Source organism: Gamsiella multidivaricata (assembly GCF_025024155.1).
Source record: "Gamsiella multidivaricata strain RSA 2152 chromosome Unknown BC939scaffold_4, whole genome shotgun sequence".
In the NCBI taxonomy this organism is placed as follows: domain Eukaryota; kingdom Fungi; phylum Mortierellomycota; class Mortierellomycetes; order Mortierellales; family Mortierellaceae; genus Gamsiella; species Gamsiella multidivaricata.
Genome location: NW_026251712.1, coordinates 460,178 through 475,883, shown reverse-complemented (window position 1 = coordinate 475,883; position 15,706 = coordinate 460,178). Strand labels below are relative to the sequence as shown.

The 15,706-nt window shown below is 49.7% G+C and overlaps 7 protein-coding genes across 7 annotated transcripts; 1 reads left to right on the top strand and 6 right to left on the bottom strand.

The window, feature by feature from the left end:
* Positions 1–237: 237 nt before the first annotated feature.
* On the top strand, positions 238–2,444 carry BC939DRAFT_498947 (tryptophan synthase beta subunit-like PLP-dependent enzyme; the record flags this gene model as incomplete). Its single annotated transcript, XM_051559882.1, has 3 exons — positions 238–1,305; positions 1,581–2,184; positions 2,311–2,444. The coding sequence occupies 3 exons, from the start codon at positions 238–240 to the stop codon at positions 2,442–2,444; spliced, it is 1,806 nt and encodes a 601-aa protein (XP_051416988.1).
* A 157-nt stretch (positions 2,445–2,601) lies between these two features.
* On the bottom strand, positions 2,602–5,573 carry BC939DRAFT_498946 (uncharacterized protein; the record flags this gene model as incomplete). The annotated part of the gene is made up of 2 exons (XM_051559881.1): positions 2,602–4,307; positions 4,430–5,573. 2 exons carry the CDS (start codon positions 5,571–5,573, stop codon positions 2,602–2,604), a joined length of 2,850 nt encoding a protein of 949 aa, XP_051416987.1.
* Positions 5,574–5,949: 376 nt separating this feature from the next.
* Positions 5,950–7,748, bottom strand: BC939DRAFT_437247 (peptidase M24, structural domain-containing protein). Its single transcript, XM_051553672.1, has 4 exons — positions 7,488–7,748; positions 7,289–7,343; positions 6,549–7,118; positions 5,950–6,436 (listed from the first exon to the last, which is right to left on the bottom strand). Exons 1-4 carry the CDS (start codon positions 7,635–7,637, stop codon positions 6,093–6,095), a joined length of 1,119 nt encoding a protein of 372 aa, XP_051416986.1. The 5' UTR covers positions 7,638–7,748; the 3' UTR covers positions 5,950–6,092.
* Positions 7,749–8,777: 1,029 nt separating this feature from the next.
* BC939DRAFT_391881 (cytochrome c proximal) lies at positions 8,778–9,487 on the bottom strand (the record flags this gene model as incomplete). The annotated part of the gene is made up of 3 exons (XM_051551989.1): positions 8,778–8,870; positions 9,154–9,303; positions 9,434–9,487. Coding segments are annotated over 3 exons (297 nt in total), but the record flags the coding sequence as incomplete, so codon positions are not given.
* Positions 9,488–9,996: 509 nt separating this feature from the next.
* BC939DRAFT_187902 (uncharacterized protein) lies at positions 9,997–12,266 on the bottom strand. Its single transcript, XM_051550500.1, has 3 exons — positions 12,109–12,266; positions 11,891–12,006; positions 9,997–11,785 (listed from the first exon to the last, which is right to left on the bottom strand). Exons 2-3 carry the CDS (start codon positions 11,924–11,926, stop codon positions 10,202–10,204), a joined length of 1,620 nt encoding a protein of 539 aa, XP_051416984.1. The 5' UTR covers positions 11,927–12,006; positions 12,109–12,266; the 3' UTR covers positions 9,997–10,201.
* On the bottom strand, positions 12,054–14,277 carry BC939DRAFT_187885 (uncharacterized protein). The gene is made up of 5 exons (XM_051550499.1): positions 13,666–14,277; positions 13,476–13,572; positions 13,326–13,393; positions 13,168–13,225; positions 12,054–13,094 (listed from the first exon to the last, which is right to left on the bottom strand). The coding sequence occupies exons 1-5, from the start codon at positions 14,089–14,091 to the stop codon at positions 12,505–12,507; spliced, it is 1,239 nt and encodes a 412-aa protein (XP_051416983.1). The 5' UTR covers positions 14,092–14,277; the 3' UTR covers positions 12,054–12,504.
* BC939DRAFT_187904 (uncharacterized protein) lies at positions 14,209–15,011 on the bottom strand. The gene is made up of 2 exons (XM_051550501.1): positions 14,533–15,011; positions 14,209–14,264 (listed from the first exon to the last, which is right to left on the bottom strand). The coding sequence occupies exon 1, from the start codon at positions 14,960–14,962 to the stop codon at positions 14,594–14,596; it is 369 nt and encodes a 122-aa protein (XP_051416982.1). The 5' UTR covers positions 14,963–15,011; the 3' UTR covers positions 14,209–14,264; positions 14,533–14,593.
* Positions 15,012–15,706: the final 695 nt, after the last annotated feature.

The window sequence follows — 15,706 nt, the reverse complement described above, 5'->3', positions numbered from 1 at the left end:
TGCATTTAAGATATTATGCCTTGCCATCCGTTGATCCTCTCCTTTTCTCTCCTTTTTCCTTTCTAAAAGGAACACATAACACTTGCTCTTCCTCATTCCTCAGCTGCATCTCCTCCTTCTTCTTTGTCCTTTGATCGCACTATCGTCTCCACCCTCACCTTCTGCTTCACGTTCTTGGCCATCTAAAGCCTTCTTTCTTCAACAGCTAAACAACTCACAGCTCGAACACAACCAACCATGTCTCCTATATCGGTAAAGCCTCGCGTCCCCACCTACGCCGAACCCACCTCTTCCACTCCAGATATTCCAAAACCGACTGCCGCCACCACCAACGCCGCCTCCGCTCCTTCTCCACCACCATCCCCATCTCCTTCTCAGGCTCCTGGTGCCTCTCGGAGAACCTACTCGCCTCCTTACGTCCGCTCTGTCTCCCACTCCCCACCCTTCCCCGGATCCTCACACTCCCTCCCCTCTCCCGCTCTCTCCTCCGCTTCCTCCACCACCACGACCGACTACCTCGACCGCCCCTACCCCGACTACCTTCGTCTGATCCTCACATCAAGGTGCTACGACATTCTCAAACAAACCCCACTCACTCACGCCATCAACCTCTCCAACCGTGTCAACAACAACATTTACTTCAAACGCGAAGATCTCCAGGATGTGTTCTCCTTCAAGATCCGAGGCGCCTACAACAAAATGGCCCACCTCTCGGAAGACGAAAAACGTCGTGGTGTCATCGCCTGCTCGGCGGGGAATCATGCCCAGGGTGTAGCCCTCGCCGCCAAGACTATGGGTCTCAAGGCCATAATCGTCATGCCAACTCCGACCCCGGAGATCAAGTACAAGAACGTTCAACGACTCGGATCGACCGTCATCCTCCACGGCAAGAACTTTGATGAGGCCAAGTCCGAATGCGAGCGATTAGCGAGTTTACACAACTACACCAACATCCCACCGTTCGATGATCCCTATGTGATTGCGGGCCAGGGAACCATTGGGGCCGAGATCCTGAGACAGCATAAGATGGAAGAAATAGATATGATCTTTTGTACGGTTGGAGGCGGGGGGTTGATCGCGGGTATTGCGGCCTATGTGAAGCGAGTTGCCCCGCATATCAAGATCGTCGGGTGTGAGGCCTTCGATGCGAATGCCATGACTCGGAGTTTACAAGCCGGTCGACGAGTCGAACTGGCCGACGTCGGACTGTTTGCAGACGGTGCGGCTGTCAAGGTCGTGGGGGAGGAGCCCTTCCGGCTTTGTCAGAAGTTTGTCGACGAGATGGTCGAGGTGACTAATGACGAGGTAACAACATATATCTGCTTCACCTTCAATGCCTGCTTTCTCCTCCATCTTTACAAACCTATTATCAGAGAGAACCGATAGGATGAAGATGAAGATAAAAATTGAAAAAGGAGGGGAGATAGGAGAATGGTCGAGATAAAGGGATAGCCTAAGGGGTCTCGGCATTTGCTTAGCTGGGTGACACATATGACACATGTCAAAGGTGGGCGAAATGCGGCGGGTACAAATCCTGTTTAAGATTAACTTATTTTTTCTTTTCTTTTCATTTCCGGCAGATCTGTGCGGCCATCAAGGACATCTTTGAGGATACGCGATCCATCGTCGAGCCTGCGGGCGGACTGGCTGCGGCAGGGTGCAAGAAGTACCTGCGCGAACACAACCTGTCCCACAAGACCTGCATCGTCATCACATCTGGCGCCAACATGAACTTTGAACGACTCCGCTTCGTTGCCGAGCGTGCCCTGCTCGGCGAACAAAAGGAGGCCCTTCTCTCCGTGGTCATCCCCGAACAACCGGGTGCATTCCTCAAACTGTACATGCATATCCATCCTCTGATGGTCACCGAATTCTCCTACAGGTTCACGCCCAACAAGAAGCACGCACAAATCTTCATGTCCTTCCTGTGTAATGATCGCAAGAATGAAGTGCCCTTAATCATGAAGACCATTGGTGACCATGGCATGCAGGCTTGGGACATCAGTGACGATGAGATGGCCAAGAGCCATGCCCGATTCATGATCGGAGGTCGCTCCAAGGTACCGAACGAGCGTATGTTCCGATTCGAGTTCCCCGAGAGACCTGGCGCACTGCTGCAGTTCTTGCAGGGTCTACGTGCCGGCTGGAACGTTTCTCTCTTCCACTACCGTAATCACGGCTCAGGTAGGTACCTGGAGTCTCTGTTTTCGTTCATTGCCACACAGAATTCGCATCGCAACGCAGCGCAACTCACCATTACTCTTTTTTTTTTTTTTTTTTTTTTTGTGCGTGTGCGTGTTCCGCCTTCAGATATGGGCAAGGTTCTCGCAGGCCTTCAGGTGCCCAAGAAAGACAGCGTAGAGTTCGCAAAGTACCTCGCACGCCTAAACTACCACTGGGTCGAGGAGACTAACAACCCTCTCTACAAGCAATTCTTCAGCTAGACAATCTTCGTCCATATACCTTCATATACCACTGCATACACATATACACTCCCTCTCCCCCCCCCCCCCTCCCCCCAAGCAAGCCTCAGTAGGTCCCAAATAAAGCGCTCTCTGGTAGATGCATCTTTTCATATGTTTTGTATTAGTACACAGGTGTTCATGAAGACGACTTTGATGGCAGAGATGAGGCCGAGGTCAATGCCGAAGACAACGGCGCGTTCGGAAGTGTCGCAACAGACGATGCCTCTGTTGTTTTCCTTGCCTTATCTTTCACTGCATCGCCTTGGTCTGTAGTCTCCTTGTCAATGCCCCCCAGCAGGCCTCTTCTCTGGAGTTCCATCGTCAGAATCGCACTACTCTTTGCCCGCTCCAGCAACATGTCCCCGAACCCCTCCATTGGCAGATCAAAGTCCATCCGCTCCAGTATCGGCACTTTCTCTCCAAACGCCAATGCAACCCTTGAGCTCTTGCGTGCACCGGACGCAAGTACCGATCCAGGCTTGATGAACGTCGTAATTGGTTTCGGTGGCGTAGGAGCCTCCTCTGGTTTCGCCGTAGTCGTAGACAATTTCTTGGACGAAGCTGGTTTTGCGGATGTCGAAGACGCTGCTGCGACCGTCTTTGTGGATGGCACAGCTGCCGAGGAGACTTCCTTGGTCTTGGGATGATTAGTAACAACAGCACTGCCATCGTCCTTCTGCTCCTCTGTGGACACCTTGAGAACCCTGACCTTCTTTCGACTCTGTCCATCCCCGACGGTCCTTTTCTCCTTCTTCTCCTGCTTCACTTCCGCCGCTGTCGTCTTTGCAACAGCCGTGCTCGACTCGCCAGTCTTAGGGGCTGGAAGAATCATGGTGGCAAGTCGGTTCTTTGTACGACTGAACGGCGAATACTTTGGTGCCGACAATGTATTTGTCGTATCCCCGAGTCCTAGCTGCTCATACCTCCGCAAATTCTCTTCCGCCTCCCGCAGCAACCGCCGATGATATTGATCCTGCATAACCTTGGCCGCTGCCAACGAGATCGGTACATGGTGTTGCTGCTGCGTAGCCTCATCCGCGCTGGACCCTGCCTCCCTCTGCTGCTGCTGTTGTTCTTGCTCAACCGTCTTCTGAAGCGATCGGAACGCGCTGATGGGCATCAGGCGATTGATCTCAATATGCCTCAGCTTCTCAACCACCAGCTGCTGTTGATACATCGCATGCCGCAACTTCTCTTTCTCTCGATTCTTTACCTTCTTCTCTGCCATTTCCTGCTTCCTATGCCGCTTCTCGTACACCTCGTCCGATAAATTCTCCTCCGGTCCAGCGCCGCCGTCAATACCTTCAATCTTGCCCAGGGTCGTATTAGTTGTCGTTGCTTTCCTGCCATGCGAGTGTGAGGACCAAGAGGGGACTGCGGTCTGGACACTGACATGTTGGTTATTCACAATTTCCTTGTGCTTCTGACGTGTCGAAACGGCTCTCGCCGTGGCAGAAGACGGAGAGTTGGCGTGCGCAAGTGCCTCGGCAGCTGCTTCGGCCTCAGCCTTGGCGAGCGCTTTGGACAACAACTGCATCCTGCGCTTCTTTTCTTCCTGCAAAAACTGGCTGATACTGCAGGGTCTGAAAATGGGCACCTCAATATGAGTGGGAATAAACGGCGGAGGCGCTAATTGGGGTATTGCTAGCTTTGATAGAGAGCTTGATGCGGTCGTTGATGAGGATGACAGTGGTGCTGTTAGAGGTTGAAAGTCTTCTGAATCATCTGCTCCTCCACAGTAGGCTGCTGGTGGGACTCTGTTAGGATCAACCGTGGCCCTTTGCAGGACTTGTTTGTTGGCGAGATAGAGAATGTATTCTCCTGCAGGAGCAATTGGAGGTTCTAGATATACAAGATAATAGAATCGACACTGTTAGGCAAAGACTACTTAACGCATTTGATCCAGGCGGGGGAAGCAGCATAAGCATGAGCATAAGCGTAAGCAAATCAGTATAGTGACATACCGAAGAGCGTGGCATCTATTGGGAGCACACCAGTCTTGTCGCGTAGCATTCCACCGCGCGAAGGTAATACGCGTTTCTGGTGAACCGCATCGGAAGGGGGCGAGGACGCGGCGGCGGCAGATGGAGGTGGGGATGCAACACTGGAAGCAACTTGGGGTGTGCTCCGGGACTTTGTTGACTTTGTCGTCTTCGTTTCGCTAGATGCTGCCTCTGTCGAGATTGCAGCGGAGGGGGTCGTAGAAGGATGTGATGCTTTCGTGTCACCATTGGCATTGCTATCGCGTTTGCTGCTGAGGGATGCACTCTTGGTCGTACTCTCACTCGCACCCTTAGAGCTCTTCTTGAGTGTCGAGTTCGATGCAGACGCACTCCCGCTCTTTCGCGAACCAGCGTGTTTGGCAGCAGCAGTGGCTTCCGTTGACTCGGCGTTCGACTGCAGCGGTGCCTCATCCGTGTCCATGCCATCGACATCGACTTCGACGTCGGCATCAACCTCCGCCGTCTCTACTGGCTGAACTGCAGCTAGTGGTTCCGTAGGCGCATGAGATTGGCGCGAGTGTGAACGTGGAGTTGTTACTACCACGCGTTTCTTCCTCTTATTGCTTGAGACCTCAACAACGCGCTGTTCCTCCTCCTGGTCCCCATGGTCGTCTTTGTGCTCATCAATCAATGCCCGCTTTTTCTTCTCGGAGATAGTCGTATGAGGATTCTCCGCCAAGGCTGTTGGGTCAGTTGTGGATGCACGCCGTTCGGCAGCATTAGTGGCCTTGCGTTTCCGAGTGATATTGCTGCTATTGTTGCTGCTATTGTTGCTGGTTTGGTTGTTTTTATTACCAATTGGGGTCGAAGTGGAATTTTTGGCGTTGGTTGCGATGGAGGCAGCAGAGGCAGTATGGGTGTGAGCCTTGCGATCAGTCTTCATGGTCATGTCTATGCTGCTGACGCCGCTAAGTGGGATGCTGCTTTGGTGGCCAGTGGTTTGTTTGGCGATGTCGCTTAGATTGGCCAACTGACGGGCGATGACCGCTGAAAGAGCAGCCGAGTCAGCAGGGTCCAGTGAGAGATGTGAGTGAGATTCGAATGCCGATGCAGAGTGGGATTCTTGTTCGGAGGGATGCTGGGCCTGAACGGTCGGCACAGGCATCCTTTTAGACGATAAGTTGATGGAGCAGGCAGACGGGAAGTCAGCCGGGTTGGGTATACTTCTTTTTAGCTAATAGGATATTGTCGGCGAGAAAGAGCGATCCAAGCAAATGAGGTACGCAGGATCAGATAGTTGAATGAAGAGCGAGGAATGAAGAAGGAGCAGGGAGAGTGATGGCAGCCTTGGAGGGTGATCTCGATGGGTGCCCTCCGAGGTTGTTATTCTAGCCTCTCGTCTCTCTTCTCTTTTTCGCTAGAGTGAGCAGCACTGTTTATTTTATTTTTGTTGATGTGACCTCGCGTGAGAGAGTTACGCGACGCATTCGTATCCCATCTACGAAGCACACGCGCACCTGGATATGGCCACTTCAAGGGTCCGTTGGGTACAAAAAGAGACGCTCGGTATGGGTGCTGCCACTGCTGCACTAAGACCAGCACCACGTCAACTGTTTATTGTTTCACGTCGACATTGAGCCTAGAGAGATCGGGTTTGAGACTAGACTCGCCCTTCTAGACTGACTTAACCTCTACGCGCTGTCAGGATCTCGACACCCGTCTTGGTCACCACCATGGTCTCCTCAAACTGCGCAGATCGCTTCCCGTCCTGTGTCACAGCCGTCCAATCGTCCGGCCACATCACGTCCTTCCAGGTGCCCTCGTTGATCATCGGCTCGATGGTAAAGACGTGGCCCTCCTTCATCACCCCCACGGCCTTATTACGCCCATAATGCGGGAAGTTGGGTGTACAGTGGAAATGGCGATGGACTCCATGCGCCAAAAAACTCTTCACCACAGAAAAGCCCTGGCTCGTCGCATGCTTCTCAATCACATTTCCAATGTCTCTGTAGAGTGTGCCTGGCTTGACTATAAAAATGGGGCGACAGCAACAGGACACGATTATTATTATTTTTTTGTTAGCAATCGCAAGATAATGCCATGGAATAAAAGTATCTCTTTCTCCCAATACTCGACTTACCCATGGCAATGGCTTTGTCAAGACACTCCCTTGTCGTCTTGATCAGCCTCAACCCCGTCTCATCAACGTTACCCACCGGCACCGTGTCATCCAAATCAGCATGGAACCCATCCTTATAGATCGACACATCCAGGTTTACAATATCCCCATCCTTCAACTTCCGTTGATCCGGGACCCCATGACAAATCACCTCATTCACAGATGTGCAGCACGACTTCTTGAACCCGTTATAGTTCAGTGACGAAGGATACGCTCCACGCTCGATGGTCGCCTCATGCACGATCCTATCAATCTCGTCCGTCGTCACCCCGACCCTGATCGCCGCCAGTCCGATATCGAGCACCTCGCGTGCCAGCTGGCACACCACCCGCATCTTGTCGATGTCCTCAGGAGAGAGGGCCTCGATCGCATTGGATCTTTGGACGCTGTACTCGGACAGGGGCACGCCCGTCTCGGCGTAATCGGGTCTAGCGATATGATCTGGGACAAGTCGACGAGGTGACAATGGATAGTGGGGTCGAATCGAGCCCGTGAACTTGAAGCCAGGCCAGGGATCAGAACCCCCTTCCTCTAGAAATTTGTATCGGATTTAAAAAGCAAGGGCGACGACGTGATGTGTGAAGCCTTGCGAGGTGAGTTGTTGATGTGTTTCTCAATAACCAAACCCCCTTTCATATTGATCAACAGCAGACAGTTGAACAACAAGTAAATGAACAAACAAGCAATTAAGGAAGTTGTACCTGCAGGAGGACCATTGACAAGTGCCGCAATCTTATGGATCGCCTTATGAGTTGCCTATCAACACAAAGAACACCAACGGCCCCCGTTCCCTCAGCTGTCAGCTCAGGATCCAGATTCTCACATGGCATTCCATCCTACCCCACACCCTATCCTCGGAGTACTTTTTTTTTTTTTTTGTTCAGGGCGCGCGCCTCTTACCCAATTGTCTTTAAAACATCCCTGCGAACAAAAGAACGAGTTCGGGAACTGGAGCTTCAAGCACGTCGGGCATTGAAGCGTCGCTGCCTTGTCGCAGTTCACTCCCTGACAGACCTGTTGTTCCGTCGAGATCACGGTTGTCGTTGTCATTGGCTTTCGAATGATCAAAAAAAAAAGTTTTGAGGTTTTGAGGTTTTGAAGTTTTGAAGTTTTGAATGAACAGGGATGCGAACACTGAACAAGCTTAAATACTTCAATGACATACTGCGGCAGGGCAAGTTTTTTTTTTTGACGCCAGATCCCCCCAGGGCAGGATTGGTTTTGCATCACGTGCGGGATACATCCATTCAGAGCTGCATCCTTTATTTTGGGATGATTGACGAGGATATGCTGAAGAAGCAAGACTCCCGGAGGTAAGCAATGAACAATGGCGTCGTTGCCTTCACGGGTTTCTTGAGAGTATTGAAGGTCGCCATTGGCCCCCAAGAAATATGTATTTCTACAGCAGAAAACATCCAATCCCAGGTGTTGCAACCGATTGTGCATCACATAGGAATAATCTTTTTTTTTTTTTTTTTTTTTTTTTTGATTTTTCGGAAGCATCCTTTGGAGTGCTCAAGATAATCATAGAGGGCCCCTGCTCGGTCCAAGTAACGTCCTTGTCCTTGTTGGCCTCCGGGGAGGAGTATCCGGCAGCCTGGTCAGACTTGCGGCCGAAAATACCGTCCAGATTGGGTTCGACCGTGTTGACGCTGTTCTAGATAAAGCACGCCATTAAAATAAAAAATAAAAAGACGCCAGAACCTCTAAAACGAACGGATGATAGGACATTGCTGTGCAGTATGCCAAAGGTAAACGACTTATAGCCTCGACGGTACGGCTCTGGGCGCAGCAGGTCCTTGAAGAGATTAATTACCCAATGAATCCCATTATAAGATATTCACGGTCTGTGAACGCTAATGAAGATAAGAGCGCTAACACACCATTTATGAACGACGTCTCCGGCTTTCATTGTAAAATATGCAAACTGGGCCGGTGGTGGCGACTGGAGGGTTACAAGAAAGAGCAGCAGACTATCGCCCACCGTCAAAATCCAGTTCACGGCGCGCGGAAGCTAACAACAACGGTACAAAATTGCATCTCCGGAGGCGAGCCTAAAAAACCCCCCTAGTTAGCAATCGGATGGTCCTGGCGCTTTAGACCCCATAAGTCAAGGGGTCCTTTTTTATTGATATAGACATTACATGGCCAGCCCGTATATATGTGTGTAAGGGGTAAGGGGAGCCGCATTCAGGAAGCCTCCTTGAGGTATGCAATGATATCGCTGCGTTCTTGGGCTCCTTTGAGGCCATGGAATGGCTTCTTGGTTCCTGGAATATATTTCTATTCCACCGTGGAAATAGTTCAATAGTTAGAACACGGATCGGATCAGTCATGTCAATGAAAAGATATTTAATAATACCGGTTTGTTTCTGCCAGCACAAAAAAAAAGGGGGGCCCCATTCGCTTACAAATGCGTCCGACGCGGGCGTCCCCAATTATTTTGTGGATGTGTTGAAACGCACTTCGCTTACATGGTCTCATCCAAATGTCCGTTCAAAAAAAAAAAAAAACACCCCATTTGAGCCTTTTGCACACCATTCAAATTCAGTCTTTTCATCGTTACCTTGGGATCCTCCAAATATTCAAAGAGAGTCTTTTCAGTCCAAATAATGCCACTACGCGCGTGTGCCTCCGAGAATATGAATCCGTTTGCCTGGCCAGCCTTACGCCCAAAGACGCCATGTAACCTTGGTCCATACTTGTTGATACCGTGCTACGTGTTGAAAGAAAAAAAAAAAAAAAAAAAGTGATGGCGATGGTATCAGCACATGAAATTCCTTTTAATCTGTCGCTTTTTTTTTTATGATTTGAAATTCCATTCAAAGAGATGGCTGGGGCCTTACTTCCTCGAGTGTGTGGCAGTGATAGCAGACGCGCATGAATAACCTGGCTCCTGAAACGTTTGTTGAAGGTATGTGTTCAGAAAGCGAAGAGAGGAATGAGCGACAAGAGTGGTCCGAGAGAGTGACAAGGGAAGAGGTGAAATGCACATAAAAAAAAACTCACCCGAAACAGCATTTCCTTTTGGTCTTGATGAAGAGTCGGACATGTTTAATATGCGATGTTAATAACAAGGGGAAGAGGGTTGGAAAAAAAAAAAGTCAAAGAGGTGAACGATGAAGAGGAAAGTCGTGGGAACTCCTCCTTCTCAGGTTGTAATGTTTTGGACATGCTGCTGCATTCGCCCACGCCGATATGCTCAACCTTTGAAATAAATTGTGTTTCGGTGTTTCTTTCCGAGGGATAATACCGTCTATGTATGGATATGCGGCAAATCCTAGTTTCATCCATGACCACGACTAAAACGAAACTGATAACTTTGGTGGCAACACAATTCAGTCTACAAAAAGCTTAGACAGAGCCTTGGCATAACGAGAGTGATTTTGTTTAAATGTTATATTTGTGGACAAAAAAAAAAAAAAAAAAAAAAAGAGTAATGCATTTTCGCATTGAAATAAAACAGAAGATGATGTAAAAAGAACTTGGGCAAAGACGATGCAGGTGATGATAATGTTGAAACAGAATATAACAGACATGGACAAAGGTGGACTGAAATAATAATAAAAAAGTTCGTAAGTGCGGCAATGATCTGGTCTAAAAAAACGCTTTCTTTAACCGTCCATTGGGGACTTCTCTCCTGAACCCGTATAATAAGAAGAGTCTTGAGTCGTCGATCCCGACTGAACCTCCATTGAATGTTGAGGATTTCGTTGACCTGTGTTTGTTGTATTAGAGGGGAGAGGTGATTGCTGTTGCTGTTGTTGTTGACCGAGTTGTTGTTGCATATGTTGGTTGTGTGCCTGCTGCTGCTGCTGTTGCTGTTGCTGTTGCTGATCTTGTAGCTGTTGTTGCTGCTGCTGCTGTTGCTGATCTTGTAGCTGTTGCTGCTGTGGATTTTGGAATCCGAGCTGCATTTGCTGCGGGTAGAGTAGCATGGGTCCGGGCGCGTTATTAAATGGGATAACTGTCTGTGGAAACCGCATAGAACCGTCGTTCGCAACATTGGGCGCCAATCGGACACCCGAGGAGGCGTCGAGGTGACTAGAGCCGATGTTCTGCTGGACACCTCCAAGCGCTGAATTCGGTTGCATCCTGATCGCTTCTCTGAACAACTGTGGGGACGACAACATTTGGGGTGCTATATCCTGAGGAGAAGCTGGGAGTGACAGGGACCCGTAAAAGCGCGTGGCGCCTGGTCCAGGATACAGCTGCTTTTGTGGCTGTTGAAGTGCTTGCTGAGTTAATTGGAGGTTTTGAGGGATGAAAATCGATGAAAATATCGGTTGTCCTCCGGACCGAGACGCAGTCTGGTTGGCGAGAGCTGTGTTCATGGCCAGTGCATCGTGCGATAGAAAAGGCGAGTGCGACTGAGGCGGTTGGCCCTGCGCGGCCATGGTCATCGATCCCAGGCTCCCAAAGGATGGTGTCGTAAACTGCATTGGTGATGCGGTGCTACTAACAACACGGCCTTGCATGATTTGTCCCGGGAACATGCTCTGGTTTTGTACGTCGCCTGTCACAATCGAAAGGGGGTGTCCTGTCGATGTTGGGGCTGCTCCTACGAGCCCACCCTGAGGCTGATTGCCAGCGCTGTTACCAGAAGGCATCATCCAAGATCGGCCTTGTCCTATAGACTGCTGCGGCTGCTGCAAACGTGATGTTTGTAGGTTTCGAGGAGACAGTGAATCGCCTCCTGGAAAAGCACCGGTAAAGGAATGTTGACTTGACGAGACGGATGACATGCTTGATGAGCGCTGGGTATTATCTGAGTCGCCTTCGCCTGTGTATCCGCTGGAGATGTTGGTGACACCCAAGCCGACCAACCCCATTGCACTACCAGTCGCCTTCACGTCCATTTTGCCGCCTGCATCCCGGGTATTCAGATTTTGAGAACCTACGCCTACTGTCGACCGAGGATCAAATTTGAACGGCTGGCCGGGCTGCTGAACGGGCTGTGGTGTTCCTGTTATTGGGTTGCTTGGAAAGCCTGGTGTGCCATGGGTGTGTGGTACTTGGAAGGTCGGACTTGGCAGCATGCCATATAAATTTGCATCAATAATGTTATTGATATGGTCGTAGGTATGGGTCATAGAGCTGGTGCCTGATGGTGCACCTATGGCGGGAAAGCTTGGAGGAAGAGCCGAGTTATGGGACTGAGATCGGGCGCGCGTTGATCCCGCAGCACGCGGTACCCTCTATTGATCAAGGGCGAGGTGGGATGTAGGAAATGCGTAAGGGTGAGCAAAGGTGGATGCAAGGGTATCATATGATGGAGCTCAACATCTACGTGGGTCACCTACTCTTGGGTACGTATAGCCGGGCTTCAGTTTGTACATGGCCCCCTCCTTCAAAAGACGCCCTTTTTTTGCTGCCTTCGAGATGGCCTGTCCACAGGAGGCACGAAACGTCTCTGGAACTGGATAATGGCTAATCAGGGAAGAGCACAAGAAAGATAGTGATTAGATTTTTTTTTTATGTATGTTATTCTCTGGGGGTTCTTTGGAAGAACTGCACATACGCTTGAACCCAGTCCAGGATCGCCTTGGGTGCACTTCCTCCTTCCTGCTTCAAATCAGCAATGGCCATGAAGATCATCTCTTCATAAGGAGGTAGATCTTGGGCTTTGACGGTAGTGTACGGTCCCGTAGATCCGGTTCCGGAAGCTCCAGGTGTTTGACGACCCGATGCTTTTGGAGTACTAGGTGTCCCTGGCTGACTGGCAGTGCCTGCACCACTCGCTTTTTGAGACTCTAGGTTATTGGACGGAGCCGGGGTGGTCTTATTGAAGACTGTACGCTGCAAGTTATTAGTCGGTGTCTCTTGAATGCTAGGTAGTGGTGAACTCTGCATAGGCTGAAATTGATTGACAAGTGAATCTAGTGCGGTATGAAGTTGAGTGTCAGACCGAAGCGATTTATAGAGCGTCTGGAACAGCTGTTGCGCAATCCTTGTCGAACGTACCAAAATAATCAGCTCGAATACCCTGCATTCCTTGATGTGGGGAACTTTGCTGTACCGCGTTTTGAGTGTGCGTTTGTGCCAGATCAAGAGGAACGGCTGTCTCTGTAACGGATGTCGTTGGAAAAATGAGCTGCTCCGAATGTGATGTGGTAGGCGAAGAAAGGCGGGAAGGGTATAGTTTGACAGATGGGGAAGAGGACTCAATCCTGCCAATGAGTTTGAGGAGATTCGATTTCGAGAGAGATCTGAGGTAGTTTTCTTTCACATCCTGCGGAACCTGCTGGCCAGTCAATGACATGTCCTCTGTGAGTGCAGATAAGCCCTGGGAACTCGTGGTGCTCAGCGGTTGGCTACAGGCGTAGCATGTCCATTCGAGGTCCGCGATTTCTACATACTTGCTCTCGATGGGTGGCATGTAACAGAGTTGGTGAAAACCTCTGTCGCAGTTGTCGCACAATACTATTAGGTTCTCGGGGCTGTCATTTGTCTGCTGGCATATTACACACCCGCCATCCTCTCGTGCGGGTTGCAGGGGAAGGTAGACTGCAAATTAAGACGATTAATACTCTTCGCTCTGAAGTGAAATGCAAGAAGAGGTGTCAGGATGTTCACTTACAATTCTGGTTTGATGGAAAACTCGGCTGGCTACTTGCGGAACTTGCTGACCCATCCTTCTGCTTGGCCATTCGATGGTAATAGGACACTGTGGTCAGTAAAACAGTAGCTGGCATGTTACTTTCGTGCTTGACTGACTTCAATCTGGCTCCAACTTACTCGGCTGTCCTGTAAATGCCTCTTGAACACTGGAACTTGTCCATATGGGCCTTGCCCATACTCAATGTCTACGAATAGACAATCCGCTGAATAAGTTTAACCGGACTTTCCTTCTATACCGATCTCATTTTCAAAAGTCAAAAGCCTTACCAAACTTCTTGCTTTCAGACTTGGATCGCAGCCTTTTCATCATAATGGTGGATTTCTGTATGGATTCATCGATTTCAAAATCATCCTGATCGCCGGTCTAACGCATTACAAGGTTTTATCAGAAACTGCATACAGCCTGCGATCTGTCCAAGCCGACATGAACATCAAAAACAAAAAAGAAAAAACTTACGTCCTGGTCTTTTCTATTTGATGACATCGGTCGTTTGGATTTTGATTTGCTGGTGGTAGGGCTTCTTAATAATGACCTTGCTTGCGTCTTTGAATGTTGACCGTGCATCTGTTCGTCTTGTAAAGGTGCAGCCGCTGCTGCACTGTCGTCGTCCCTCCTAGCCCCAGTGCCACTGGTAGGTTTGTGAAATTGATCCTGCGAAGTCCTTCCAAACGGGTCCGAGGGATTGAGGCCACTGATTGTGAATCTTTGCTCGGGATTGGGGCTAGTGAGGCCCTGCATGGTATCTGACCTTTCTAAAGACATCATTTCAAAATCCTGTGGCGATGTCTGGAAACTGGACATGTCCACCGAATCCTGAACGGTGCTTGTATGATGCGGTCTGCTTTTGATCCTCTTAACGCGGTTGCTGGACTGATCCGTCATCAAGCGGTGCTGTTAAGGTGAGATGTGCGGGCCTTCCTTGGTTTATCTGCAGAGACGGAGGGCGGAATGTAGGTGCACTAATGATATCCTTGCCACTGGACACTTCCAGCGCCGGTCGAGCTCGATGTGGTGCCGTAAAAACTGTCGCTATCTATCAATCTGCGTGGATCCTACTTTTGAATAAACGCCGGAAGAAGCAATTTAGAGCAATATCTGGAGTTAATATAATCTGAAGCTTCCATGCTGGAAAAAAGAGCACTTCGCGAGCTCGCGTCGTGTTATTCTCTCACGACCTGCCCTGTCGTTTAAAAGAACCGCTGTGGGTGATTGATAATCTAATGACCGATTTTAACGTGAGATAAACGGATGAACGCAAAAAAAGAAGTTGGAGAGGAAAGAGGGCAAACGCAAACGACTCGATCCTAATCCTCTGACTCATACACGGCTCGACACAGAGTCCCGGCGATGAGGGTCGACAAAGATGCGTGTTTGCGGCAATGCGTCATTGAGTTGGACGTACTTGATATTTTTGCCACCAAAAAAAAAAGAAAGAAAGAAAGAAAGAAAAAGAAAAGAAGAGGAAAACAGAGCTTACGACAGCGTGTTGCGTCGAATGGGAGGGATATAGTGGAGCAAGGAGGATGGAGAGGGTAGGAATGATGCAAGAGGATGTGAACATAAACAAGGCGAGGCACAGACGAGGTAAGGGGACAGGAGGGGATGAAGGAAAGAAAGGGAAAGAGCGTGGGTATATGGTGGGGTATGATAAGTTGCTGTTGCCGTTGTTTTTGTTCATGTGCCTGGTACGGCTGCATATGGTTGAAGAGGGGATGAAGGCGAGGAGGAGAAAGAAAGAAATGGTCAAGGGCATCGTTGTAGAGGTTAAAGGTGTCTTAAAAGGTGTGCAGGGAGGAGGGGGGTAAATGTCTCGCCTGCATATATTTTTTTTTGAGAAACGAACCCGGTCCGTTGTGTCCATGTGGGACGGCGGGGCCTCGGACGTTTGTGTTTGAGTGTACGAATGAATGGTGGATAGCATGTGTGTGGGTGTGCATAGACTGGGGTGGGTGAGGGACCATGGTACTTGCATGTAGTATAAAAATAAGGAACTTAGACTACAATAAGGTGCGAGACACAGGGGAGGGTGGACAATGCGCTCGAACTGAGAGTGAGAGAGAAAAAGAGAGAGAGAGAGAGAGAGAGAGAGAGAGAGAGAGAGAGAGAGAGAGAGAGAGAGAGAGAGGCAGGCAAGACAGAACCCAGGGACAGAGCCTCGCCACCACTACCACATCCACTGCCAGCCAGGGATTCTTTTCTTTTCTTTGCATATCCAGCAGCGCATGGAGCGCATGCCGCGATCGAATCAAATCAAATCGGTAATATAAAACGAAATTCAAAAGCACTAAAAAAATTTGAAAGAGCCGCTCATATTTCTCGCCTGGGTCCGCGCCTTCTTTCGTATATATTACTTACTATTCACTTACTCAATCACATACCCACTCAACTCACTCAACTCAATCACTCACTCACTCACCCACTCGCAAAAGGCACACTCAAAGGGACCTCCCAAAGCAAAAGTAACCAACCTTGCCACTGGTCCATCAGATCATCGTCC

Bases quoted from the DNA above. Each gene is read 5' to 3' on its own strand.
- BC939DRAFT_437247 (XM_051553672.1), bottom strand. From the start codon at position 7,637: ATGACAACGACAACCGTGATCTCGACGGAACAACAGGTCTGTCAGGGA. The intron at 7,344-7,487 runs GTAAGAGGCGCG...TTGTGTTGATAG, and splicing joins GATGTTTTAAAGACAATTGG to GCAACTCATAAGGCGATCCA. The intron at 7,119-7,288 runs GTACAACTTCCT...ACAAATTTCTAG, and splicing joins TGTCAATGGTCCTCCTGCAG to AGGAAGGGGGTTCTGATCCC.
- BC939DRAFT_187885 (XM_051550499.1), bottom strand. From the start codon at position 14,091: ATGACGGATCAGTCCAGCAACCGCGTTAAGAGGATCAAAAGCAGACCG. The intron at 13,573-13,665 runs GTAAGTTTTTTC...GTAATGCGTTAG, and splicing joins CAAATAGAAAAGACCAGGAC to ACCGGCGATCAGGATGATTT. The intron at 13,226-13,325 runs GTAAGTTGGAGC...ATGGCCAAGCAG, and splicing joins GGCATTTACAGGACAGCCGA to AAGGATGGGTCAGCAAGTTC.
- BC939DRAFT_187904 (XM_051550501.1), bottom strand. From the start codon at position 14,962: ATGCCCTTGACCATTTCTTTCTTTCTCCTCCTCGCCTTCATCCCCTCT.
- BC939DRAFT_187902 (XM_051550500.1), bottom strand. From the start codon at position 11,926: ATGTACAAACTGAAGCCCGGCTATACGTACCCAAGA. The intron at 11,786-11,890 runs GTAGGTGACCCA...CTTGATCAATAG, and splicing joins CCGGCTATACGTACCCAAGA to AGGGTACCGCGTGCTGCGGG.